Source organism: Chelonia mydas, chromosome 4 (genome assembly GCF_015237465.2).
Source record: "Chelonia mydas isolate rCheMyd1 chromosome 4, rCheMyd1.pri.v2, whole genome shotgun sequence".
Taxonomy (NCBI): Eukaryota; Metazoa; Chordata; order Testudines; family Cheloniidae; genus Chelonia; species Chelonia mydas.
Window position 1 is genome coordinate 134,445,618 of NC_057852.1, and position 26,625 is coordinate 134,472,242.

A 26,625-nucleotide genomic window follows, 5' to 3' on the forward strand; every position below is an offset into this window, starting at 1 on the left:
TTACAGTTTTACATTCCAAAACCTAATAGAAGTTTCTATAGTTAGCAAGCTCTACGTGTCCTTTAGGGCTAACCCAGGCTAACCAGCTGGGGAATCTCTTGCTTATGCTTAGATATCTTTGTCCCACAGAGTTCAAGGAGCATAAAGTTCCTTCTGGTCAGGCATTTTTAGTCCCTTCCTCTAGAGTTCAAACTGCTGGGATAAGTGTTCATGAATGACTCCTCTTCATGGGTGAGGGGGGAGCCATCAACAAAGTCTTTTGTTCTCTGATGTCCCACAATGGCTTGTCTGATGTTTATAGGTCTTCTTTTTATTGGGCAGATGACACCACCTCTTGTGATAAACTAATATGTCACACTTGGTAAGGTCTCTCTCCTGACTCTGAGCTTTTCCAGTTTCATAGCAAACACTTCTGTAGTTACAGAGCAAATACTATTACCTTATGATGTAGGATACAGATATAAAAAGTGATATTAATGCATGCAGCAACCTACAAGTATTTCGTAAAGTCCAAACGCTAAAATGGGTTGCCAACTTTCTAATCACGCAAAACTGAACACCCCTACCCTGCCCCGAGGCCCCGTCCCTGGCCTGCCCCTTCTCTGAAGCCCCACCCCAGCTCACTCCATTCCCCCTCCTTCCATTGCTCGCTCTCCCCCACCCTCACTCACTTTCCCCGGGCTAGGGCATGGGATTGGGGTGCGGGAGGGGGTGAGGGCTCTGGCTGGGTGTGTGGGGCATGGTGTGGGGCCGGGGACGAGAAGTTTGGGGTGCAGGAGGGGGCTTAAGGCTTGGGCAGGGGTTGGGGTGCGGGAGGGGGCATGGGCTCCGGCTGCATTTGTGGGCTCTGGGCTGGGCCTGGGGCAGTGGCGCAGCCAGGTGGAGAAAACAGGGGGAGCGGAGATTAAAAAAAGGCGCCCACCCGCTAGTACTGTCTTCAGCAGCACTTCAGTGTCAGGTCCTTCACTCCCCGCCGCCACCGCAATGCTGCCGAAGACTGGAGCGAGTGCAGGACCCGCCGCCGAAGTGCTGCCGAAGACCCGGAGCGCCGCCGGGTGAGTAACAATTTAAAAGGCGCCAAAGAGTTAAAAGGCGCCACCTCTGCTCGGTGGGGGAGCGGCCACAGCCCTGCTGCCCTGCTCGCTACGTTGCTGGCCTGGGGATGAGGAGTTTGGGGTGCAGGAGGGGGCTCGGGGCTGGGGGTTGGGGTGCAGGCTCTGGGAGGGAGTTTGGGTGGGGGGAGAGGGCTCACAGCTGGGGTAGGGGATTGGGATGTGGGAGGGGGTATGGGGTGCGGTCTCCAGCCAGGTGGTGCTTACCTCAGGCGGTTCCTGGAAGTGGCTGGCATGTCCGGCTCCTACATGTCCACCTTATGGAAGAGCGTGTGAGGGGCGTCCTTGGAAGGCCTTACCCATGTAGGATGCTTCCCTGCAGTATATTTGCTAATGCTTAACCAACCTAATTTTAAATTAGGTTTAAATTAAATTAGAACGGCCACACTGGGTCAGACCAATGGTCAGTCTAGTTCAGTATCTTGTTTTCTGACCGTAGCCAATGCCAGATGCTTCGGAGGGAACAGAACAGAACAGGGCAATTATCAAGTGATCCATCTCGTCGTCCGCTCCCAGCTTCTGGCAGTCAGAGGCTAAGGACACTCAGAACATGGGGTTGGATCCCAGACCATCTTGGCTAATAGCCATTAATGGACCAATCCTCCATGAACGTCTCTAATTCTTTTTTGAACCCAGTTATACTTTTGGCCTTCACAACATCCCCTGGCAATGAGTTCCACAGGCTGACTGTGCGGTATGTGAAGGAGTCAAATGCAATGCGGCTTCTGCCACGTTCCTTAGGAGAATATTCCACGAGTAAGATTTCTCTGTCAGAATGTTTTCCTTTTTATTCACCATAACCGTTCCCTTCCTGAATGTCATCCTGTAACCGCTCGAATCCCCCTCATGAATGCCCTCCTTTCCTGGTGTCTACATCAATCAAATATTTTCAGTCAGTTAGGTTTGCTCCGGATATAAAATACTAAACATTAAATAGGAGAGATATACTAGGGCCTCCACATATTTTTGTACCTACCTCATTATTTTATCGAAGTAGAAATTTTAGTTTGGCAGGAGATTTATGGAACTTTGTATTATTTTTATGATCCTGTAGTTACCTATTACTTATCATTTTTACTTTCCTCTGGCCATTTAGACTGTACTGTGCAATGAAGGCACAGTACGGTAGCACACACCACTGTCAAATTCGCTTTTACCATTAGAAAACAGAACAAATATCTTTGGATAGCCCAGATTTTGGGCCTGACCCTGCAAGCTGTACCCACATGAGCAATTTGCATCCACCGGAACAGTCTCTGCAGCCTTCAGTGAAATTAATAAAATTACTCATGTGCACAGGGAGGGACTACACAGGTGTGTATTCATTCCCAGGATCAGATCCTGTCTAGGTTATATACTCATGAACTTCTAGTCGTACCACTAGGTGTCACTCTTGTTCCACATTAACACAACTGGAAAAGAGGAGATAAGATTTACACAAGATAAATAAAGGTGCATTGGATGCCTCCGTTCAGTTTGGCTAGCACATCTCTTCCTATCTGGAAACACGATGCAAGTCTCCTGATATTTGAAGATCTGTTGGACTGTATTCCAGTGGTGCTCAACCTCTTCACACTTTGGAACCCCCCAAACGAGCCGTGGTTTCTAACCAACTACGTTTCAAAGGAGGTGGGGGTTGAGCTCGCAGCAAGGAACCACGTGTGTTTTGTGGTTGCTGGTGGAGCTTTGTGAGGATTTTAATGGGGGATGAAGGGTGCTGGTGAATTTTTGGGGTGGTGGGGGAGGATTCACTCTCATAATCCTTTTAATACCATAGTTACCTTCAGTCCCCTTGTGGCTCTGTTGGAGCATGACTCCCCCCACCATCAATGTTGTAAATATACAATACTCCATCTCTGACAATTTGCAACTTAGTGCATCTCCATCTAACTGCAAAACAAACACCATAGCTTATTGATCACACAGCAATCAGAGTCTAGTCAGTGTCCCTGAATGTAACAAGTGGTATTTCAGGGTGAAAGGAGGACATGCAGCCTCTCCGGTGCTGTCCACCTGCCTCCCTAGCACTTGTACCTGGTCATGTTTCTTCCCTCCAAGTGTTTGTCTTTCTAAAAAACTCTGTTGACTTCCAGAGGTGCACTATCCTAGAAGAGCTAGAGTACCCCCTACATAATTGTACAGTCAATAGACGTTGAGGGCCTTCAGCACCTTCCAGGAAATGCCCAGGACTGGGCCTCTGAGGAGGAGATCCACAGGCAGAAATTGCTGTATAAGCGCACAGGGCCACATCTACATAGTTATTTAAGTGCCTAACGAAGCCGATAGATGCCTGTGGGATTTTCAAATTCCATTGGAGTTAGGTGTCTAATCTGCTCAGGCATTTTAGCAAATCCTGCGAGGCACCTATCTGCATCTTTGGGTGCCTAAATCCCTTTGAATATCTGGCCCAGAGTGCTCTTATTCTCCCTACACGAATTACTCTCTTTGTAGAGTAAGTTCTCCTGAGCTCCTGCACCAACCTGTGTTTTCTTGGTTTTCATGCATACTCTCTAGGTTTTGCATCTGGTACCTTCAGAGCACGTTTTTGGCATCCACTTTCTTTAAACTCCACTGAATGGTCACCACACTGCAATTGCCTCATTTCTTAGCCCCCACTGCCTTCTAACAAATGCAAGCCAAACCTTCCTAGCCTCTGCTCGCTCATAACCCCTGAAGCCCTTAATCATCCTGATTTTCCCCCATTCTATGCTACTTCCCATTAAGCAAGTTCAGTAGGGGTCAATACTTGGATGAGATATGTCTGAGAAAAATCCCAGGGGCTGCAGTAGGAGGTTTTAGTGATTTGACAGGTGGCCCTTTCGCCAGTGCCCGAGCGGGGTAGGGCACATAGGTCAGCTGGAGGTGCCACTTTTTGTTGGAGACATAAAACTGAGATTCTAACTAGTGACTTCTAGTCACTGCACATCTCACACCACTTGTCTCTGAATAGAGGCATTAATTCTTACCCCGCTAAGAAAATTCCAAAGAGAAGCGTGAACCAGGAACCTTTTGAAATGCCACTGTCTGAAGTTCCATTACTCCCAGCCATCAGGGAGAAAGAAGGTCTTACAATGGCAGAACAAGCTGCCCTTGCTGGAAGCTGAAGCTAGACAAGTTCAGACTGGAAATAAGGTGCAAAAGGTGAGGACAACTAATCCTTTGAACAGATTAGCAAGGGACTTGGTAGGTTCTCCATCACTCTATGTCTTTAAATCAAGACAATGTGACCTAGAGGAGGTAGTATGGTCTAGGGATATGGCACTGGACTGGAGACCTGGGTTCTATTCCTGGCTCTGTGCATGCTGACAACCTTGTGTAAGTCACTGCAGCACCATGCCTCAGTTTCCCCATCTGTAAAATTATACTGACTTCCTTTGTAAAGTTCTTTGACAACTATTGATGATGACCAGATAAAATATATGTTCTAGTTCAACCACAAGTTATGGTCTTGATGCAGGAATTCCTGGGTGAGGTTCTATGGCCTGATGTGCAGCACATCAGACTTGATGATCATAAAGGTCCCTTTTAATCTATAAGTGAGAAGAGGAAGAATAGCAATAAGAGCTGCCAGTAACTAGAGCAAGAGGAATGCTTGGGAGAAGGGACTAAGGGAACAGTGGGAGATGAGGATCAAATATCTGGGCAGTATGTCAAGGGAAGCACAAGAGAAGGGAACCAAGCAATAGGGATTGATAAAGAGACCAAGTACCAAGGAAGCACCTGCAAGAGGAGGGGAACAGAACAGCTAGTATCGGGGAATGAAGAGTGTGACAGAGAGGGCAATTTCCTGCAATATCCTGGACAAACCTGACTGAATTGAGTTTGTGCATCATTGTGGGCCAGGGATTGCATGTAAGAACAGTGGGGGATGTTAGGCAAATTCACTAAGGTTGTAACACTCCCAGAGGTACCACCTCCTGGAGAGAGATTTGCATGTACTGGTTCAAACTGGATCCTCCAGGGACCAACAAAGAAAGAAAGGACTTAAACCGTCTCAGGGCCATCTTCCTGATCCAGCAAAGGAAGGACCTCTGGACTGAGGGGGTCCAGATCCTTAGGCCTGGCCCATAAGACTGAGGCTACTTGTTCTGAGCTGAAGCTGTGATGAACTTGTGATGACAGGAAAACCTCTGGGAGAGTGGCCAAAGACTTTGCTGGAGTCAGGGGGTGAGCTCTGGTAAGCTTATTAGCAGGCTATAGGTTCTTTTATTGTTTTAATATGTTTTCTCTGCAGTGCTTTGATAGCAGTAAGGCCTTCCGAGCTGTTTATACAACACGGTAATGAGCTTCCTTTATCTTTTCAAACTGTGAGTTGTACCCATTTTAGAAAGCATCAGTCAAGAGCCTTGTCACTTTCAACCCCTTTTTAATTTCACCTGCCCACCCACTCGCTTCCATTAAAACCTTTTTAATTAAAGGTGTTATCTCGTTCTTGGCACAATCATCTACATTTGAAATAAACCAGGGTAGTGCTGTCTGAGTCAGACAACACATGCAAGAAGCAGCTAAGACACAGATGGGCCTGATTTTCCACTCACACCAATGGAAATCAGGAATAATTCCATTGGAACTGGTTGTGTTCCCCTACTGAAAGTGCGCAGAGAATCAGATCCATAGGAATGTATTGGTTTGGATGGGCTGCTGCATAGTCTCTCAGAGGCCATGTCTACACTGCAACTAGAGAGATCATTACCACCTGGGTTGGCATACTCACACTAGCTTTAATCTAGTTAGTACAGCTAAAAACAACAGTGAAGATGCAGTGGCATGGGCTGTACAAGCCCCCTGGGACCGTGGGTACGTACGAGCATTGCCCATCTTTACTGCTATTTTTAGCTGCACTAGTTCAATTAAAGCTAGGGTGGGTGTGGCAGAGTCCACTTGGCAAAGGGTCCCCATTCTTTGCAAACATCTCACCTCAGACCTGACAAACTCACAACACCATACCCATGACGTGAAGGGTATTGATCCATAAACAGTAACATGTACGGTACCTACGGAAAGCTTGTAACTTGTCAAGACTCAATTATTGAAAGAGATAGGTATGGATAATATTTAAGGAATGTGTGGATAGTGAAAGTATGCTTGGACTTGGAGTAAAAATTCATCATCAGCGAGAATGCATCTCGGTGATGACCTGTTTGAGCCGTCTCCCTAGTCAAATGGCGAGGTAGCGCAAGGTTCTATTGTCTGCCTGTCCCAGATCCCAGAACAGTCAATGGAAAACCATCAAAGACAAGTTTCTATGCATCAAAGACAACTGATCACAACCACTTGGTATAAGGAACATGATAGCAGGTGGGCGATTGCCCTGGCTTTGAATAGAGACAAAAGACTCTTTTTTTGTATAACAGAGTGTATGGGAGAGTGCTCTGGATCCATTCACTGAGGGCTTGTCTTCGTGTACAGTGCTACAGTGGCACCAATGATACTTCAGTGAAGAGACAACTACACCATCAGGAGAGCTTCTCCCATCGACATTGTTAATCCACCTCCCTGAGAGGCAGTAGCTATGTTGGTGGGAGAAGCTCTCCTGTCGACATAGCGCTGTCTACATGGGGGGTTAGGCTGATATAACTACATTGCTCAGGGGTGTGGATTTCTCACATCCCTGAGTAACCTGGTTATACCGATATAGGTCTGTAGTGTAGACCTGGCCTCGGGAAAACCCCTGGCAGGGGAGGGAGCTTTCCATGAACCTCTGGATCTTGGTTCTTGGGAAATCAGCAAGCTCTGCAATAGATGGAATTTTTGTGGGCGGGAAGCTACTTTATTAGATAGGAGGTAACTGTTAATGAGTGTAGACTCAGGTTCACATTTTATGATTTTGTTTTGTCTTGTAACCATTTGTTTCCACCACTCCCAAATTGCTAGTTAAATCCTTATGCTTAAAGAAACCTTCTTTTGTTTTATTACAAGTGCTGTGTGGGTTACAGGAGCGGTGGTTGAACGTGAAGCTCATAAACTAGGGCACACTGCACCTTTGGGGGTAGAGGATCTGGAATTTCTGTGATTAGCCAGTGTCAGGGATTCGATATCAAAGGGGAACGATTCAAAGAGACACAGGGACTGGGATGCATCTATTGCTAACCTGCAAGGCAAAGTTAGGGCTGGCATAGCCCTGAGGAGAGTGCTTGAGTGCCTGAAAGGCTGGCAGCACCAGGGAGCGGACCCAGCTACCACAAGAAGGACTCCCCTCATGCTGGAGGCAGGGAGTAACAAGGTGACGCCATCCTGGATGGGTACCCAGAAAACCATCACAGCAGGTATGCCAACCCGAGCTGCAATCTGTGTAAGGGGTAAACACAAGTATGATCTTTGTCGGATCAAAGCCAGGTGTGCTTTGTATCTGGGCCCCACTTTCTCTGACCCCCAGAAGTTAGGGGTGAGGCGGAGATTTGGATTGTGGCACCGGCTTTAGCTCAGACATCAGAGTGTGGGAGAAAGAAAGAGTGTGTTCCTCATCATGAATGGAAAAGCCACCCAGGTTTGTGTGTGCTTATCTAGCTTCTGATCTGAACATAGGGACAACTTCCAGGTATTTTCCTGTTAACAAGATGGGTTCTACATGACTGTCAGCAAAGAGCATGAAAAATGTTATGGACAGATCAAGCTGGACTCAGAGCTGCATCCACAGATAAGCCTGGCTTTAGAAAACGAACAGTCAGTTTCTAGAGAACGCCTCATTGCCTGCTGCTGTTGCCACCGAGAAGGCTAAACTTACCAACAGCTAAGCAAACTGCATTACCCACGAGGTGTGTTTGCATTTCAACTTGCATGGCCCAGGGCCTGCAGATAGATCTGAGAGCAGGAAGGCAGGTTTCATTGGGCAGGATGTGAGCCAAACCCATTATTTTGGTTTTAAGAGGGGAATGGGGGGAAGTTTTGCTCTTGTGGTTTTTTGGTTAAAAGATGGTAAAAATAATGAAAAGCTGGAGGGGGTTGACCTCTAGCAGGACCTGGAATTAGAACACGGTGTTGCCAACTCGTTACCCAGCACCTTTGTTAGATGTCAACAGTGGATATGAGTCAACAGTGTGCCCTTGTTGCCAAGAAGGCCAATGGCATTTTGGGATGTATAAGTAGGGGCATTGCCAGCAGATCGAGGGACGTGATCATTCCCCTCTATTTGACATTGGTGAGGCCTCATCTGGAGTACTGTGTCCAGTTTTGGGCCCCACACTACAAGAAGGATGTGGAAAAATTGGAGAGAGTCCAGCGGAGGGCAACAAAAATGATTAGGGGACTGGAACACATGACTTATGAGGAGAGGCTGAGGGAACTGGGATTGTTTAGTCTGCGGAAGAGAAGAATGAGGGGGGGATTTGATAGCTGCTTTCAACTACCTGAAAGGGGTTTTCCAAAGAGGATGGATCTAGACTGTTCTCAGTGGTAGCAGATGACAGAACGAGGAGTAATGGTCTCAAGTTGCAGTGGGGGAGGTTTAGGTTGGATATTAGGAAAAACTTTTTCACTTGGAGGGTGGTGAAACACTGGAATGCGTTACCTAGGGAGGTGGTGGAATCTCCTTCCTTTGAGATTTTTAAGGTCAGGCTTGACAAAGCCCTGGCTGGGATGATTTAGTTGGGGATTGGTCCTGCTTTGAGCAGGGGGTTGGACTAGATGACCTCCTGAGGTCCCTTCCAACCCTGATATTCTATGATTCTGTGTCTCAGCAGAGAAGGCCAGGACTGAATTGGCCAGTGAGTTGGAATCGCCTCCTTGCTCCTAAAGTGAAGCACAGGAACCCAGCGCTGTGCGGAAGTTTACACAGCAGCTGTCTGTGTGTTACTTGATCTGTGGAAAACGAGAGGAACATAGGAGTTGCCAGACTGGCTCAGACCCAAGATCCACCTAGCCCAGCGGTTCTCAAACTGTGGGTCGGGACCCCAAAGTGGGTTGGGACCCTGTTTTAATGGAGTTGCTAGGGCTGGCGTTAGCCTTCCTGGGATCTGGGGCTGAGGGCCAAGCCCCACTGCTCAGGGCCGAAGTCCGAGGGCTTCAGGTTATAGGCCTCCTGCCTGGGGCTGACGCCCTGGGGATTCGGCTTTGGCCCCCCAACCTGGGGCAGCAGGGCTTGGGGAAGGACTCAGGCTTCAGTCCCCCACTCCTAGAGTCGTGTAGTAATTTTTGTTGTCAGAAGGGGGTTGTGGAACAATGAAGTTTGACAACCCCTGATCTAGCCCAATATCCTATCTGGCAGAGGCCAGCACTTGATGCTTCTAAGGACAGCGTTAGCACCCTGTAGTAGGGAGATGTGGGATATTCTGTCCCCGAGCATAACTGCCCTCCTTCCATTTCCAATGCTGTCAATCTGGTATCTTTCACCAGCAACAGGCAATCTTCTCAAGCCATCTTCTAGGAGAGATTCCTACAGCATGTGGAATATTTAAACCAGGTGACTGTGACGTTTACTATACATTTTCAGTGGTGGATCAAGTCCTTAAAACATAAGAACAAGGCCACTAGGGGGCACTGCTGGGGGTGGCAGTTTGAGCCTCCATCATTGAGGGGCAGCTGCCGAATTCGCCTCTACTTGGGCTGCCAGTGTCAGCATGTGATCCTCAAAAATCATCCCACAAGAATCCAGTGACCAAACAATCCAAGTCAAGAGCTATTCTGTCCACCTGACAGTTCTGGAAGTTCTGTCTCCACTTCCTACTGGAGAAAACATGGAGCCCAGGCCTCCAAAACAAGGGAAAAAATCCTTCCATCTACAAACGCTGACCTAAAAGAGCTTCTAGCAGCGATCAAGGCACTCAGAACTTCTATTCACTCTAAGATGCTGGCCCTTAAAGAGAGGAGTGGCTGACCTAGATGAGAAGATTGGTGGAGATGAAATTGTATAGCAGGAGGAGAGAATGCTGATGCTGTCTTGAATCTGCAGGCCAGAATCAAGCCGTTGAAAGGAAGCAACATATGGGGCTGGACCCTGGATTGGGTTAGGGCAAGCTCCCACTGCAGAAAGATGTCCTAAAGATGGTTTAACTCTCCAAAAGAGGATCCTCCCCCTGACCTTTTGTAAAAGATTCCTTGTGTGGCATGAGGGCTTAAGTGGGCTCAGACTAGCCTTCTGCACAGGGGTGAATTTAGATTATGCATGTAGTTCACCCAGGACAAGCCACTGTCATCCACAGAAATAAGCACATTGGCATGTGGACAGAACCATATCTGTTCAAAGGCTAGACTGTGACTGTATGCAACGAATGACTACTGTGAGCATATATTTACATGGGTACCAACAGATTGTTAACCACCAACTAGCTTAATTTTGGGCACTTTGCTCCACTGGGTTAGAATGGGAGAGAGGTCTTGGGGCAGCAGAATTTGAATCCAGAACTTTATCCAGATTGAGGTGTAGGGCAAGTTTGGGGTTTGAGAACCAAATGGGGTTACAAGTCAGGTTTGGATTTGATGGTGCTGAGCTCTTGTGAGCTGTTCTCGAGTCTGGCCTCAAATGGGCAGAAATCTTGAGTGATCAGTTGATTATCATTATGATTTGATTATTTATGAAGAGACAACAATTGTTCAGACAAAAATACTTGGGCAGTCTCACATAATCTAGACAGACACTGAGCAGACAGGATGCACCACAAATCTCAGAGGTGAGAATATCACTCAGCTGTGGATTTTTATTTTGTGATTGTATATTGACTCTCTTCTTGGGTACACCATGGGAGAAGGGTGTCTTTAGAAAGGATTTGAATGAAGAAAACCCCACACATTCCCCTCTTCTCACGAGATTTTAGCCATTTTGGACCATGACTAAATGCATAAAGAAAACAGGCCCCGTCCAATTTGGGATCCATCTCAGATATAAAACGTCAGGGCCAGGATTAGAGCTGGAGCGCGAAGGGGAGTGAGGGTTTGGATTTCAGGTTCTGGTCCATATGTAGTGAGCATGGAATGAAAAAAAGCACAAAATACACTTGATGCCATTTCACATTTTATACTCTTTCGGGAAATAAAAAAATGGTACTTGTTTGCACATTAGCTTTCTCAAGTGTAAAGCATCATCTGATACCAGGTTCGCTTATCTTCAAAGTGCTTCATGTCCTGCACCCTGGGTATGTCTACACTACAATTAAACATCCGCACTGGCCCATGTCACTGACTTGGGCTAATGGGACTCGTGCTGCGGCATCCGTAAAACTATGGTGTAGATGTTTGGGCTCGGAGTGGAGCCAGGGCTCTGGGATCCCATGATGGTGGAGGTTCCCAGAGCTTGGGCTCCAGCCTCAGCCTGAACATCTAGACCGCACAAGCCCGAGTCAGCTGACACGGGCCAGCCATGGGTGTGTAACTGTAGTATAGACGCATCCTAAAGCTCCAGGATGAAGACCGTGTTTGACCGCTCCACTACTCTGACACAATGAAGCTCTGTACAATAAAAGTAAAGCTTGTCTGTGCAGGAGACACAGCTTTCCTGGGGGCCAATCTGAGACCATGGAACAAACTCCCCCAGAAACTAAGGGCCATCGTAGACTTCACCAGCAAGTGCAAGGTGTATTGCTTTCATCTGCCTTCTCTAACATAAATACAGAGCAACAGGTATACTTATAAAAACAACTCCCACTTCAAATCTACCCCCCAAAACTCTCCACCCATCCAAAAAGAAACCCCTACCAAAACAAGAAACTCCACGGCACACGCTTCTCCACCTGGGGAGAGGATGAAAGAACGAACACATAACAGATGTTAGTCATGTTGCTTAATACGGCACTAGAAGGTGCTCAAGATACTACATTGATGAGCACAGTATAAGAACCTGTTTAGAAGAGAATTCTTCAGTTAATTTTCCCAGTTTCCTTAATTATTTCATTTGCTGAACATGTACACGGAGACTGCTTGGAACATCAGCGAGCATTTGTTGTTTCAATGATGTATTGCAGAAAAGAGACTGCTTCGGTGACAGTGACAATGTTTTAAAAAAAAACAGGACTTTCTTCCCCTGCCACCTTTGCAGCTGTAAAAGATAATGAACATCAAACACCTGAACGCTCAGGGTCATGTGTGTGCTCAGTCTTTTGTTTAAAATCGGTGCCACCGTGGGTTGGTAAAGATTGGAGTATTTCCATTTGCTTTCAGCTGACTGAAGGCAAATGTTTACCTGCCGCTTGCCTTTTGAAATACGCTTTCTGCTGGGTGTTTTCTGCAGCAGATCTCCTTGCTGTATCCATTGTGTAGTGCCTAATAGGCCTGCTGTCTGAATAGTTCCCCATCCTGCTTGACACTGCTTCAGTATGAATATTGCTATAAAGGTCGGGGGCGGGGAAAGCAAATGGGAACCTTCTGAATTTCAAGCAATATCCAAGGCAGGTTTTCAAAAGGCTGGTCTGAGGGCTATTGTAAAGGTCCAAAGAAAGCCATGGTTGCAGAACTGTGTTTATGTTCTGGAGGATGAAGGAGCCAGCAGCTGGTTCATACCACATCCAGGCTACAGCTCCATGCTCTGAATGACTGTGGGCCTTTCACATTTCAGGCACCAGCAAGCTTCAGCCAGGTATTCTCTGACCTTTCTGTAGCCAAACACCACAACGTAAGAGCTGGCAGAGTAATAAATGGAGGACAGAATTCCATAGACACCGCTGAGGACGCTGTTTTCAAAATCGCTTTTGAACAACCCAGAAATGATGGCAATCCAGACCATATCATTAGAGATCCAGCAAACCACATAGATGGACAGCAACGAGAGCAAGATTTTTGTGGCTTGGGCCGTGTGCTTGTTCCAGCTGCTGTCAGTGGTCCAAGTGGCCCTGACTTTTCTCCGGTGCTTGCAGAGCAGGTCGATGGTGAAGCCATTTAAGACAATCACAAGGACGATGAAGATGAGGTCCAAACTGACCGACGCGTAGGTGGTGAACTTCATGATGAAAGTCCCTGTGTAGCTTAAGCACGTTGTAATTGCCAGATACTCTATGGTCTTGTTACTCTTCTTCTCCGCCGTTCCGTCATGTTGAAGGTAAGGGATATGGAAAACGATGGTAAAGATCCAACATCCCACAAGGACGCTATTTACATACTGCCCCTGGTGCCTGTAGATGAATTTTGACCAGCGGTGGTTAGGTCTTCGGATCTTGATCAGGTGAAGGATGCTTAAATTCTCCACTGACCAGATGCTAATCAGCCTCAGCGTGTGGTAAGTGTAGAGTAGGATCCTGCAGCTCAGCTTTCCGAAAGCCTTGGCGCTGACAAAGAAGATGAGCCCAGGGATTACTTGATAGCAGCAGAGTAAGAGGTTCACCAGGGCCATGTTGACAATGATTCTGTCCAAGGGTAGAAGGGCTCTGTGCCGGACAGCATTACTGACGAAGGCAAAGACAACGATGAGGTTGCCGATCATGCCGATAAATGCCGCTAGATAAATGAGGATGGACGCAACGTACGTAGGGTTACACATCCTAATGATACCAATGGAGAGAAGAGTTTGCTTTGAGTTTCCCAGCTTGTTTCTTAACTTCCTCCTGTTTCCTTCCCCCTTCTTGTCTAGGCTGCTTTAACATATTACCTCTGCCTCTTGCCCTCTGCAGTGTGTTCACAATACAGCAATCCTACCAAGCCTCTATTTTTTCAGCAGGCCTGTTTCCCCTCCCCCCGCAATCCCAGGTGATGGACGAGCGGTTTTATAGTCCCTCTCATGAAAGGCTCAGGGGCGTGATTACTCTGTTGTTTGTGTTACCGGCCGTTATCTTATTCTGCTAAGAAAGGGCAGGTGCAATATAGATTAAGCAATGACTAATAGAAAATGTGCCATGATAAAAAGTCCTGCCTGTGTAATGAGAGAGGCTTTCGGATGAAAAGGCTACTTCAAGGAGCGATGGGATACAAACAGCCAAATTGCTCACACTGTGCCTGAGCGAAACCTGCATTATGTGCCCAGCTAAGAGACCGGCTGTGACTGGTTACCTAGGGGAGGCGATCATGAACGAAAGGTTAAGCAGAATTATACGGGAAGCTGCACAGGGATGGGTGTTTGTGTGAGAGAGAGGAGGCAGGCTTGCCTTTAAGATGTGGTCCAATGTTAATTAAGGGTTACATTATGCTTGCCTGGCCTTTATGAAGGCTATAGAGTGCAAAAGGGATACTCCCCAGAGATCCAGAGGTGTCAGAGCAGATGGGGGAAAAACGCTTTCACGCCCATTCCCAGCCCTGCAGAACGGGCACTCAGGAGCCAGCATGAGCCCCCTCTGCACTTGCAGACTCCACTTATAGAGGGACTCCAGGGGCCACCCCTCTCCTGGGAAGTCCTGACCACGTGGGTCCAGTGGAACAGAGGTGGTATGGTCCAGTGGTTTGGGCACAGGACTAGAAGCCAGGAGACTGGGGTTCTACTCCCTGCTTGGCCACTGGCCTACCTTGTGATCTTTCGCAAGTCACTTCCCCTGTCTCTGTGGCACAGTTATCCCCTTGGCTTCCCTTCTCTACGTAGATTGTGAGCTCCTTGGGGAAGGGACTCTCTCACTGTGTACAGCACCTAGCACAATGGGGCCCCAATCTTGGTTGGAGCCTTTAGGTGCTCCTGTAATACAATAAATAATAACAACAGCTGCACTGGCTGGTGGGGGGGTGGGGTGAGAGAGCACAAGGGGCCCCAGAGCTTCCAGACACAATGTGGAATTATGCTGCGGGGTGACCTGCTGGGGAAGTGCCTGGAGGTGACATAGGCCACTGTCCCTCCTCCTGCCAGTCCCTTTTGGGATCATAGAATCATAGAATCATAGAATATCAGGGTTGGAAGGGACCCCAGAAGGTCATCTAGTCCAACCCCCTGCTCAAAGCAGGACCAAGTCCCAGTTAAATCATCCCAGCCAGGGCTTTGTCAAGCCTGACCTTAAAAACCTCTAAGGAAGGAGATTCTACCACCTCCCTAGGTAACGCATTCCAGTGTTTCACCACCCTCTTAGTGAAAAAGTTCTTCCTAATATCCAATCTAAACCTCCCCCATTGCAACTTGAGACCATTACTCCTCGTTCTGTCATCTGCTACCATTGAGAACAGTCTAGAGCCATCCTCTTTGGAACCCCCTTTCAGGTAGTTGAAAGCAGCTATCAAATCCCCCCTCATTCTTCTCTTCTGCAGACTAAACAATCCCAGCTCCCTCAGCCTCTCCTCATAAGTCATGTGCTCTAGACCCCTAATCATTTTTGTTGCCCTTCGCTGGACTCTTTCCAATTTATCCACATCCTTCTTGTAGTGTGGGGCCCAAAACTGGACACAGTACTCCAGATGAGGCCTCACCAGTGTCGAATAGAGGGGAACGATCACGTCCCTCGATCTGCTCGCTATGCCCCTACTTATACATCCCAAAATGCCATTGGCCTTCTTGGCAACAAGGGCACACTGCTGACTCATATCCAGCTTCTCGTCCACTGTCACCCCTAGGTCCTTTTCCGCAGAACTGCTGCCTAGCCATTCGGTCCCTAGTCTGTAGCGGTGCATTGGATTCTTCCATCCTAAGTGCAGGACCCTGCACTTATCCTTATTGAACCTCATCAGATTTCTTTTGGCCCAATCCTCCAATTTGTCTAGGTCCTTCTGTATCCTATCCCTCCCCTCCAGCGTATCTACCACTCCTCCCAGTTTAGTATCATCCGCAAATTTGCTCAGAGTGCAATCCACACCATCCTCCAGATCATTTATGAAGATATTGAACAAAACGGGCCCCAGGACCGACCCCTGGGGCACTCCACTTGACACCGGCTGCCAACTAGACATGGAGCCATTGATCACTACCCGTTGTGCCCGACAATCTAGCCAGCTTTCTACCCACCTTATAGTGCATTCATCCAGCCCATACGTCCTTAACTTGCTGACAAGAATGCTGTGGGAGACCGTGTCAAAAGCTTTGCTAAAGTCAAGAAACAATACATCCACTGCTTTCCCTTCATCCACAGAACCAGTAATCTCATCATAGAAGGCGATTAGATTAGTCAGGCATGACCTTCCCTTGGTGAATCCATGCTGACTGTTCCTGATCACTTTCCTCTCCTCTAAGTGCTTCAGGATTGATTCTTTGAGGACCTGCTCCATGATTTTTCCAGGGACTGAGGTGAGGCTGACTGGCCTGTAGTTCCCAGGATCCTCCTTCTTCCCTTTTTTAAAGATGGGCACTACATTAGCCTTTTTCCAGTCATCCGGGACTTCCCCCGTTCGCCACGAGTTTTCAAAGATAATGGCCAAGGGCTCTGCAATCACAGCCGCCAATTCCTTCAGCACTCTCGGATGCAATTCGTCCGGCCCCATGGACTTGTGCACGTCCAGCTTTTCTAAATAGTCCCTAACCACCTCTATCTCTACAGAGGGCTGGCCATCTCTTCCCCATTTTGTGATGCCCAGCACAGCAGTCTGGGAGCTGACCTTGTTAGTGAAAACAGAGGCAAAAAAAGCATTGAGTACATTAGCTTTTTCCACATCCTCTGTCACTAGGTTGCCTCCCTCATTCAGTAAGGGGCCCACACTTTCCTTGGCTTTCTTCTTGTTGCCAACATACCTGAAGAAACCCTTCTTGTTACTCTTGACATCTCTTGCTAGCTGCAGCTCCAGGTGCGATTTGGCCCTCCTGATATCTTTCCTACATGCCCGAGCAATATTTTTATACTCTTCCCTGGTCATATGTCCAACCTTCCACTCCTTGTAAGCTTCTTTTTTATGTTTAAGATCCGCTAGGATTTCACCATTAAGCCAAGCTGGTCGCCTGCCATATTTACTATTCTTTCGACTCATCGGGATGGTTTGTCCCTGTAACCTCAACAGGGATTCCTTGAAATACAGCCAGCTCTCCTGGACTCCCTTCCCCTTCATGTTAGTCCCCCAGGGGATCCTGGCCATCTGTTCCCTGAGGGAGTCAAAGTCTGCTTTCCTGAAGTCCAGGGTCCGTATCCTGCTGCTTACCTTTCTTCCCTGCGTCAGGATGGATCTTAGTAGCCAGCTCCACCCTCATTACAGTTGGCTCAAGCATCAAAGTAGCATGAACTTTGATGCCTGAGGAATTTGCCCGATTAGTACTGTAGGTAGGTAGGTGTGCGTGGCCGTCACTCACTGTCAGTCTCTGAGGGTGGCCACGCTTCTTTGCTGTCATGCACCTGGAACAGCAGTCTGTGCAAGGGGGATAGTAGCTGTTTCTAGGGCTCAAACCCACAGGCGGGTAGAACAGTGAACAGTTCAGGGGCCCAGGCCCTTAGGCAAGGCAGGGCACCCAGCAGTCTAGAGCTCCAGCCCTCAAGCAGGGTAGAGCAAGTAAGAGTCTAGGAGCCTGGCCTTCAGGCAGGGGTGGACGTCCAACACAGTCTAGGGGGTTCGGGCAAGGGGTGGGGACCCAACACAGTCTAGCGTCGTAGCTCAGTGGACGGTAGACTCACACCGGCCTCCTGGCCGAAGTGGGGAGGCTGCCTCCCCAGGGGTGGGGTGGCAGAGTTTGGGAGACAGAGGCCCACCCGACTCTACAGCGTCCCAGCCCAGGGCCCTAACAGTGGGGATCTGCCCGCAACACGCTGACCTTGTATCAGACTGCTGTCTAGTTTCCCTGGGCTACTTCCTACTCTCCCCAGGTTTGGTACCTCGGTGCGGTGAGTGTCTGGTGTCTCCTCAGGGTACACCGCCAGTGGCAACCCCAGCAGCTCCTCAGCATTGGTCGGGTCTGGCTGCTCTGGTAGCTCAGGTGAGTCCTCTGGGTAACTGAAGCCTCCTGTGGGCTCCTACATCAGCAGTGGGGAGACTGCATCCCTCTCCTTTGGCAGCTGGTGCTCAACTGAGCTACAGGGCCTGCCTTTTATACCTCTTGTTCCTGTCCCACCCCTCATCTTCCGGCGTGGTGAGCATGGCCTTCCTGGTTCCGCCCACCCGGCGGTGTCTGGCCGTCCCTCACCATGAATCTCCAAGGGTGGCCACATCTCTTAGCTACAAGCACCAAGATAATACAGTGATGGATACCATAGGTAAGTAGATGGGTAAATATGGAGAGAGAGGCAGAACCCCAGCTAGCACCAAAGAGGAACCACCATCCATTTGAGGAACCTCGACCTAGTGCAAGACGCAAGCCTTCCCACACTAACCAGCTGCCGTGGCAGTGAAGACGAGAAAGGAGTAAATATCCCACAATGTTCTGACTTCTCCCTGCTCCAAACTCCATCGGAAAGAGGTGAGTCTCACTTTTGTATCTGGCATTCAGATAACAATAGTGGGAGTATTTAGGTTGCTCCTAAATCCTTTTTGTAAAGAGCTACTAGACATTGTACAACCAGGCAACATTTTGCTGCCAAAGCTTTTTTTTTTTTTTTTTTGGACAAACAATACAGATGTGGGTTGACCAAGACACTTCAATAATTTGTGATGAATTTGCCAGATTGTTTCAATTGGGGAAAAAATGGTCTTTTTTATTGACATTTTTGAAACAAAACATTTGGCTTTTCATTTTGAATGCTACTTAAATTTATTCATTTTTAAAAAAGATTAAAAAACCTTCAAAAATGAAACAAGGTTTTGGGTCAAATGAAACATTGAGTTTGACCTGAAATGAAATTTTTTGGACTCCTTCGATTCAGCCACTGACCCAGAAAATTGGTTTTTCACACAGCTGTAGACCTTACTAAAGCAAACTCCTACTGTACTTCGTGGAAGCTTTGCCTGAGTCAGGGCTAAACGTAAGCTGGTTTCAGGCCTGTAGCGACATGACGGACTCACTGGCATGATGCCTCCTGCTGGTCGTCTTGGAAATTAGCTCCCCAGCGTCTGGAGTGCCCTCTGCTGGCTGGTGTCTCACCTGCCTCAGGCCCCGGGTCCCTCCCAGAACCCGGTGCCCCTTTCCTTGGGGTTCTGCCCCAGCAGTCTCCCCTCCCTGGGGAACCTCCAACCCTCTAGCCCCACCTTGCCTCAGGGGCTACTGCCAGTCATCATCTAGCCCCTGCTCACTAGGGCAAACTGCAGTCCGTAATGGCCACTCGTCAACCGCAAGGGGGTCGGACCAGCTGCCTCTGCCTATCCCCAGGCTGCCCCTCTGCAGCCCCAGTACCTTCTTAGCCCTTAACCAAGGCCTCAGCCTGGGGAGTTGCCAGGCTGGAGCTCCCCAGCTCCTTTGCCCTTCCCCAGCCCTGCTCAGCCTCCGATACCCTGGCTCCTTCAGACAGCTAGGTCCTTCTCACTCCAGAGAGAGAGAGAGATCTGACCCCGCTCCACCCTGAGCCCTTTTATCAGGGCCAGCTGTGGCCTGATTGGTGAAGCGGCCACAGCTGCAGCCACACCCAATCAGCCTACCTTTTTCAGGAGCAGGGCCACTGCCCCCCTACAAGGCCAGTGTGGTACATTCCATTTGCAAGACAGAACCTCAAGTTCAGCTGGCCAGGAGAATATTTTTTTCCCCATGAAATATTTCAACGAAGCCATCCACCCCCTTCCCATTTTAACTGAGAAGCTTCTCCCAAAGGTTTCAGGTTTTTGTTGGAAAAAACTGAACCCCCAACATTTTCAGTTGTCAAAAACCAAAATACTTTCAGGGTTAGCTTACAGCAAATTTTTGTATGTGAAATTTTCCATTTTATCAAAAAGTCATTTGTCAAAAATATCTTCTTTTTCCCCCACCAAACAAACATTTTGAGGGAAACGTTTCAACCACCTCTTCTCCTCACATTGTTTCCCTCCCTCACTGCACTCAGTCTTCCTCTGTTCTAAGTGAAGGGGAAAGGATTTCCCTGGCAGAGAGGGTTTTGTTTGTCGGTTACCGGCCTGTCTTCTGCAGTCAGGCGGCCATTGCATTTGGATAGGAAGCGTATAGTACGGTTTGTCAACACTGGCATCTATGTGGCCACTGTGTTAGTCATTGCAGAGTGCCCAGAGTACCCCTTCCAGCAGGACTGGAATCACGTGTGCGCTGGCAGTTGTAGGAAAATAAAATTATACAAAAAAGCACAATAGCTTTGTTCCTCTCGGCTTTGTTCCCCATGATGTCACTTACTGCAGTGACCCACATGAGATAGGGAAGGACTGAGGACCCACTCTACCTGTCCTGACTGACACAAGCCAGCCTTACTCATGGAAGGAGTTTGGCCACATGTCAGGCATCAAGAATAAATCCATCCTACTCCCAATAAGGTTTAATTCTTGTTAGCTGACATGTTGTTGAACATGACTTACCCTCTGGCCTGGCTGGACCACAGTGTGGGGTGGGCTTTGAGGGTGTGAGACCCATTACAGAGCCCTATGCCAGCTCTGGAAGTGAGATGCGACTCCCTGGCTGTTTCCATTGCTGTCTCCATTTGCTGTGTGCTTCTGGCTAGATACTACACGACAGATGTGTGTGTTGATTTATCCTTCCATGACTTCTCAGTATAAGCCAAGGTAGGAAGTAAACAACACCTGATATTTCCAACTGAAAGTGGATTTTGCCAGCTAAGCTGCAGAAAAGTATGAATTTTTATGTGAATTTTTTTCCCCCCATGGGTGCCTGAAACAATGTGGCAAACCTCTAAAAACAAAATGCTGTGAACAATTTTCCACCAACTTCTCCCGGCCCTAGTAGGGCCCAGCTGACGAGGCCACGCTGCAAAGGAGCCACAATGGCCTGGGAGAGAATTCCCCCAACACAGGGCTGATGTGAACAGCCCAATACTGCCCTGTGGCAAGCCTAGTGTTGAGGTTGGGTGGATCATGGCAGCAGTGGCCATCTCCATGGTGCTGAACACACTATGGTGATTCAAGGAGTCTTCCATAAATTAAGGCCCCAGAGGCTAAGCCATCTTCGCCCTTAATGCCCCAGGGCTGCACTTTTCTGTGCTGAGGAAGTTAACAGCTCAGAATCTGCACCATTTTAGAGCTATTGCTACAGTAGACAATCAGCCCCAGGGCTCTGACTGCTTTCCATCCATTTCCTGAGCAATGCCCAGCTTCAATTCTGCAGTTCTCCCTCACTTTAACAGCAGTTGTGTGACTAAAACGCCAGACACTTATTTCTTTAGCGCTGACACTGTGCTTTGCTCTTGTTCAAGACACAAAGGTAAAGACAATCCCTGATCTCAAGAGCTTATCTCGAGCAGTGAGTTTCAATGTTCCCCACTCCATGACCCCATATTACAACCGAGAAAAGGTTCAAGAACTCCCTCCCACAGGAGATCCCTTTCCCTATAGCCCATAAAGAAAGAGAGGGGCATTATAACTCCTGATACCTATTCATTTCGCCTGGCTTGAGAAGCTGTGGAATAAAGGAGACAGAATCCAGCGTGAATTGGGGAATCCAGTAACTCCCTTTTCATAAAGTTTTTTTTTAAAGAATTATTATGAACACAACTTTCTGCTTAGCTCTGTTCATTTGCCTTATCCTCCCACTCTTTCCCTCCGTATTTGACTGTTTTAGCTTCCTGATGCATCTTGTCTGTCACTTAGATTATGAGCTTTCCGGGGCAGGAGCTGTCGCCTTTGTTACATGCGTGAACAGCACCTAGTACAATGGGGGCCTGATCTTTGATTGCGGTGCCTATGTGCCACTAACATAGAATTAATACATAATTGTGGCCAAGGATGTTTTAGAAAGAGTTTGAATAAGTTATGGATGGTGGCTTTTTCCTACTCCTGTTTCTAGATATAGAGTTTTTGTATCTCCTCAAAATTCAGTGCTTTGGGATTTGTTTTAATTAGATTCCTGAGACAGCCACAGGAGCCCCAATTCCCTGGCTCTCCAGTCACCACTTAATACACACATTCACACACCACCTCTGCAGGTGCTTCCCATCTTGTCAAGATCTGCTGGGAAATGTGACATTAATTAGCGTGTGGTGCTGAATTTTTAAAAATGATTATAATTAACAAAATGTGCTTAATAAAAGCATATGGGGCCAGCCAGAAGAACATGAACCACCATAGCAGAGACTAAATATTTCAAAGGAGAGGATCCTCGGAGACTGTCAATCCTTGGAGAACTCTGATACTAAAAATTATCAAGAATATTTCACATAGACTAACATGAGCGGGGATAATCTTTTCTCAGCATATGTGTAATAGCATCTCAGACTTAATGGGAGTTAAGCCATATCAAAAGTACCATATATTTTTAAAACATGGGTATCCTAGATTAGCAACAGATGATATAATCAATAGAAGCAACTACTAAGAGTATCTGAAATAGAAACCTTCTGTCGTGAACTGTAGGCATAGAGATTGACCTAGAACTTCTGTGGTCAGATGACAGGACAGCAAGAGTCAGTGCTGGAGGTTTGCAACTGCCTTGAGTGTAGCAAGGTAATAATGCAAGAGCGGACAGATTGAAAGAAAAAGGCTGTCGTCATCTTGTAGGTAGCCAGAAAGTGTATCATGCGTCACTGGACCAAGAGCAAAGCAGCACCTGAAAGAGCAACTTGTTCCTCTAGAAAAGATTGATTCTAGAATCAGAGATGCTCAAAAAAACATTTGGAGTGAAATCCTGGCTCTAGGGACATCAGTGGGAGTTTTGTCATTGACTTCCATTGGGCCAGGATTTCACCCTTGCTGCATACCAAATGCAAAGCAGTGGATGTACTAATTCCAGTGACTTCCACTTTATAAAAACACTGTTTAACAAAGATCTGCCTAATTTATCAACATTTGATGGGTTTTGGCAGAAGTTATTGGATAAGCTGATCACCAGTTATAGAAAAATCACTATTTAACAAATGAAGGTCAAAATTCTTCTGTGAGCCAGAAGAATATCCCCAGGAACACGCATATGATAGTAAAGATGACTACAACTTAATGATATATTTTTGAAATAATGTAATCGACATTATAAGAGCTACCATGTGCTAGGTAAGCTATATTATGCACCCTGATGATCCTCACTTAATAAGAAATGTAACCCTTCTGCCAGGTGAAGCCAGCAGCAACCAGGGCTGGATTCAATATCTAGGGGTTCTTTTTCAACAATATAACACAGAACCAGCTCAAGCCCCCACCCAGTAACCTGGGAGAATTACACACCACCCCTGGGCACCTCTGAGAGGCAATACTTCTCCATTTGCAAGCTCAGAGTCTGAGCGTAGAAAATAAACTTTTAATGAAAGGAGAGAAGTCATCCAACATTAATTAGGGGAAATGCTACAAGCAGGGTTCATAAACATAAAACTGTGAGCAGGACACCCACTCCAGAGTGTGAGGGGCAGAGTCTTCTGCCTTATGTTCTTGAGTTCTATAACCAAAAGTTCCTTTTCTGTGCCCCCTCTGCTCCCTCACCACACCCCACTCACAGTGGTTGTCCTTGGTCAGTGAGGACCCAGGGTTCAGAGGTGTATCTTTGTGAGTTCACCTCTCACCTGGGGAAGACGGCACCTTGCGTGCCCTGCCAGCCGCAGTTCCTCGTCACCTGGCCTGCCCCACCAGCCACTGCTCACCACTTTCACCAGCTGCTCCTGCTGGCAACTGCTTGCCACTTTCTCCCACCAGCCACCCATCAAGTCACCTTATGCTGCCACCTGCCTTTCTGCCGTGACCTCTGCAGGTCAGTCTCAGTGATTTTTAGCTTTCAGCAGGCTGGGCAGAAACACTGCCCCACCACAAGTGATTTCAGCTCTCATTGAGTACTTAATAATAATAGAATGCACGTAATGCAGCCTATTTAGCTCTATCTTTGAACAGTGGGGAGAAATAGGTTAAACCAGACTGGGGATCCTTAAAGAGAATCCACACCTCTTACCTGGGATACCTGTCCCCACCTCTCTCTACTTTCACAGGGGTCTGGCATTTGAGCCCCTGGTTTAACGAGGTCCTTTCAGCTGAGGGTGACCCCCCATTTGGGACAGGTTAATTAAGCACAGTTCTGCTCCCCCTTACTCAGAGAATAAAGACACCAGAACTGATAACATTTCACTATCCCTGCATTCAGTACTAACGTGATCTGTAACCAACACCAGCCAAAGGTGACCACTTTGAGCAACACAGCTCCTGTCTGCTAGACATCTAGGCAGAGTAGGTGTGTTCATGTAAATACAGTTTGCTCCTGAAGTCTCTCCCCCTCCCCAGCTAGCTGTCAGGAGAGAGTTCATTCAGACCCTGCTTACAGACAAAAGACGTCAGATGAAGTTAATGGGAATTCTACCTGCATAAACAATACAGAATTTGGGCCTATGGATAAGAAAATCAGCTATTTTAATCAAAGTGAGAGGAAAAACTGAATTCAGATCCAAACAGCTGAATCTTTTATTTCATTCTTCTAAATTTTATCATGTTTGATGTCAGCCCTAAATATCCCTTTTAATAATTGGAAAACCAGGAATCCAGCCACACAGTCCCTGTTCAACCAACATGGCACTGTGGAACAGCTCTTTTCAGTGGTATTGATTTAGGATTGTTTTGAACCATGACACCTTCCATAAGACATCTGGGTACAAACAATTCCTGAGGGAGACACTGATGGGAAGGGAGAGTGGAAGCATCTCATCCCATGGCATACCCCCCTCACGGCGCCTCGCCCACAGTGCCCTCCTAATTTCCCCAATAGTTTGTTGGCAACCTAGAGTACTTTAAGTAATGTGCCTTTCCTGGGGTTCAGTGTATTGAGTCTCTGTAAAATACAGTCTCTGCTGGCCTTTCAGGCCCAAACCCTTCCTGCTCGGGGTTTCCAGTTTCATCCTCCATATGGGGCTTTGGGTTCCTGGTTTTCCCTTCACTGAGCGAGGAAGCTCTGCCAGTCCCCTTACAGCCCCAGGCCTCTCGGGAGAATCTTTTTCATAGGTCTTCTCCTGCCCTGGTCCCACAACTCCTTCCCCCGATGCAGGGATTCCACACCCTCCTTCATGGGGCCATGCACTGACTCAAGCAGGCTTCCTGACCTACCAGTATGCAGGTTGCAGGCCCACTGCATGGAACTTCTCTCCTCTCCCCAGAAGTCAGCAAAAAGCTGGGCTTCATCCTGTTCAGGAGAGAGCTCCCTGATTAGCACCTGCCCCGTTCCCAGCTTGTTTGCTGCTCTCTTACGCACCTGTTTCCTTAAAGGGGCCATGACATGGAACAGGGGCAGCTGGCCCCAAACTCTACTACTCGCTGAAAGGGGACAGACTGGCCTACTACAGGGAACATGCCTCAGTGTGTGTTCTTTGCCCTGAAGGAATCTCAAACCAAACTCCATTAATACGTTAGGACTGTCTAAAGGTTCATTTAGAAAACAATTTTCATTCTTGTCATTCAAATTTATTTAGTCAGCTGCATCACGTCCCCTGATTATTCCCATGCCTGTGTCACTAAGCGTCAGAGTAATACACCAAGCAGGTACCCATCTAGGCATCATACCACTGCACGCGAACTTCACTTCCAGACATCTGGGCCGATATAAATCCCACAGCCAGTCGAGGCCATTGGCCCAGCTTGTTTACATCATAACATCCCTGTGGTGTTGATAGTTGTAACTTGCCCTTGGAGTCTCAGATTACACTTCATTTCAGTCCCAGTTCAGCAAAGCAGTTCAACATGTGTCTGTCCTTCTGCTTATATAGGGACAAATACTGGCTGAGGTATGTGTATGTGAGGTGGGAGGGGAGAGGATAGCTGGAGGGCCACATCCTGCAGAGGTAATATAACAGCTAATACAAACAAGCTCTGAAACAACAGAACAAACAACAACAAGTTCATGGCACTTTTTTTCCCCAGGAATTTTCAGAAATATCTGTTTTCATTCCATGCCCTTGTCTACTTATGACTCTTGTTGTGTCTCATCTGAGTAGTAACTCTGGACATTTTGATTAAAAAACTAGAATGACATAAAATTAACATGGCACATATTTAATGGATTAAAAACTGGCCAACTGACAGGTCTCAAAATGTAACTGTAAATGGGGAATCATCTCTGAGCAGGTGTTTGTAGCAGGATCCTGGCCCTATGCTATTTCACGGCTTTACCAATGTCTAGAAGAAAACATAAAATCGTCACTGATAAAGTTAGGAGAGGACACGGAGATTGGAGGAGAGGTAAATAATGAAGGGGACAGATACTGATCACTGATACAGAGCAATTTGGATCGCTTGATAAACTGGGCACAAGTAAACAATATGCATTTTCATACAGCCAAATGTAAAGTGATGTATCTAGAAACAAAGAATGTAGGACGTATTTATAGGATGGGGGACTCTATCCTGTGAAGTAGCAACTCTGAAAAAGACTTGGGAGTTATGGTGGATAATCAACTGTTATGGTGGATAATCATCTGTGGTGCCCAAAATGGCTGATGCGATCCTGTGGTGCATAAAAAGGGGAATCTTGAGTTGGAATAGGGAAGTTATTTTACCTCTGGATTTGGCACTGATGCAACCGCTGCTGCAATATTGTGCCCAGTTCTGGTGTCCCCAATTCAAGAAGCATGTTGATAAATTGGAGAGGGTTCAGAGAAGAGCCACAGGAATGATTAAAGGATTGGAAACCATGCATTATAGTGAAATGCTCAAAGAGTTCTAGGTGTTTAGTTTAACAAAGAGAAGGTTGAAGAGGTGACTTGACCACAGTCTAGGTACCTACATGGGGAAGAGAAATGGCCAGAAGCTGAAGCTAGATAAATTCAGACTAGCAATA

At 47.4% G+C, this 26,625-nt stretch overlaps 1 protein-coding gene across 1 annotated transcript; it reads right to left on the reverse strand.

The window, feature by feature from the left end:
- Window positions 1-12,549: 12,549 nt before the first annotated feature.
- LOC102935481 (vomeronasal type-1 receptor A14) lies at window positions 12,550-13,365 on the reverse strand. Its single transcript, XM_007067150.3, has one exon. It carries the CDS (start codon window positions 13,363-13,365, stop codon window positions 12,550-12,552), a length of 816 nt encoding a protein of 271 aa, XP_007067212.2.
- Window positions 13,366-26,625: the final 13,260 nt, after the last annotated feature.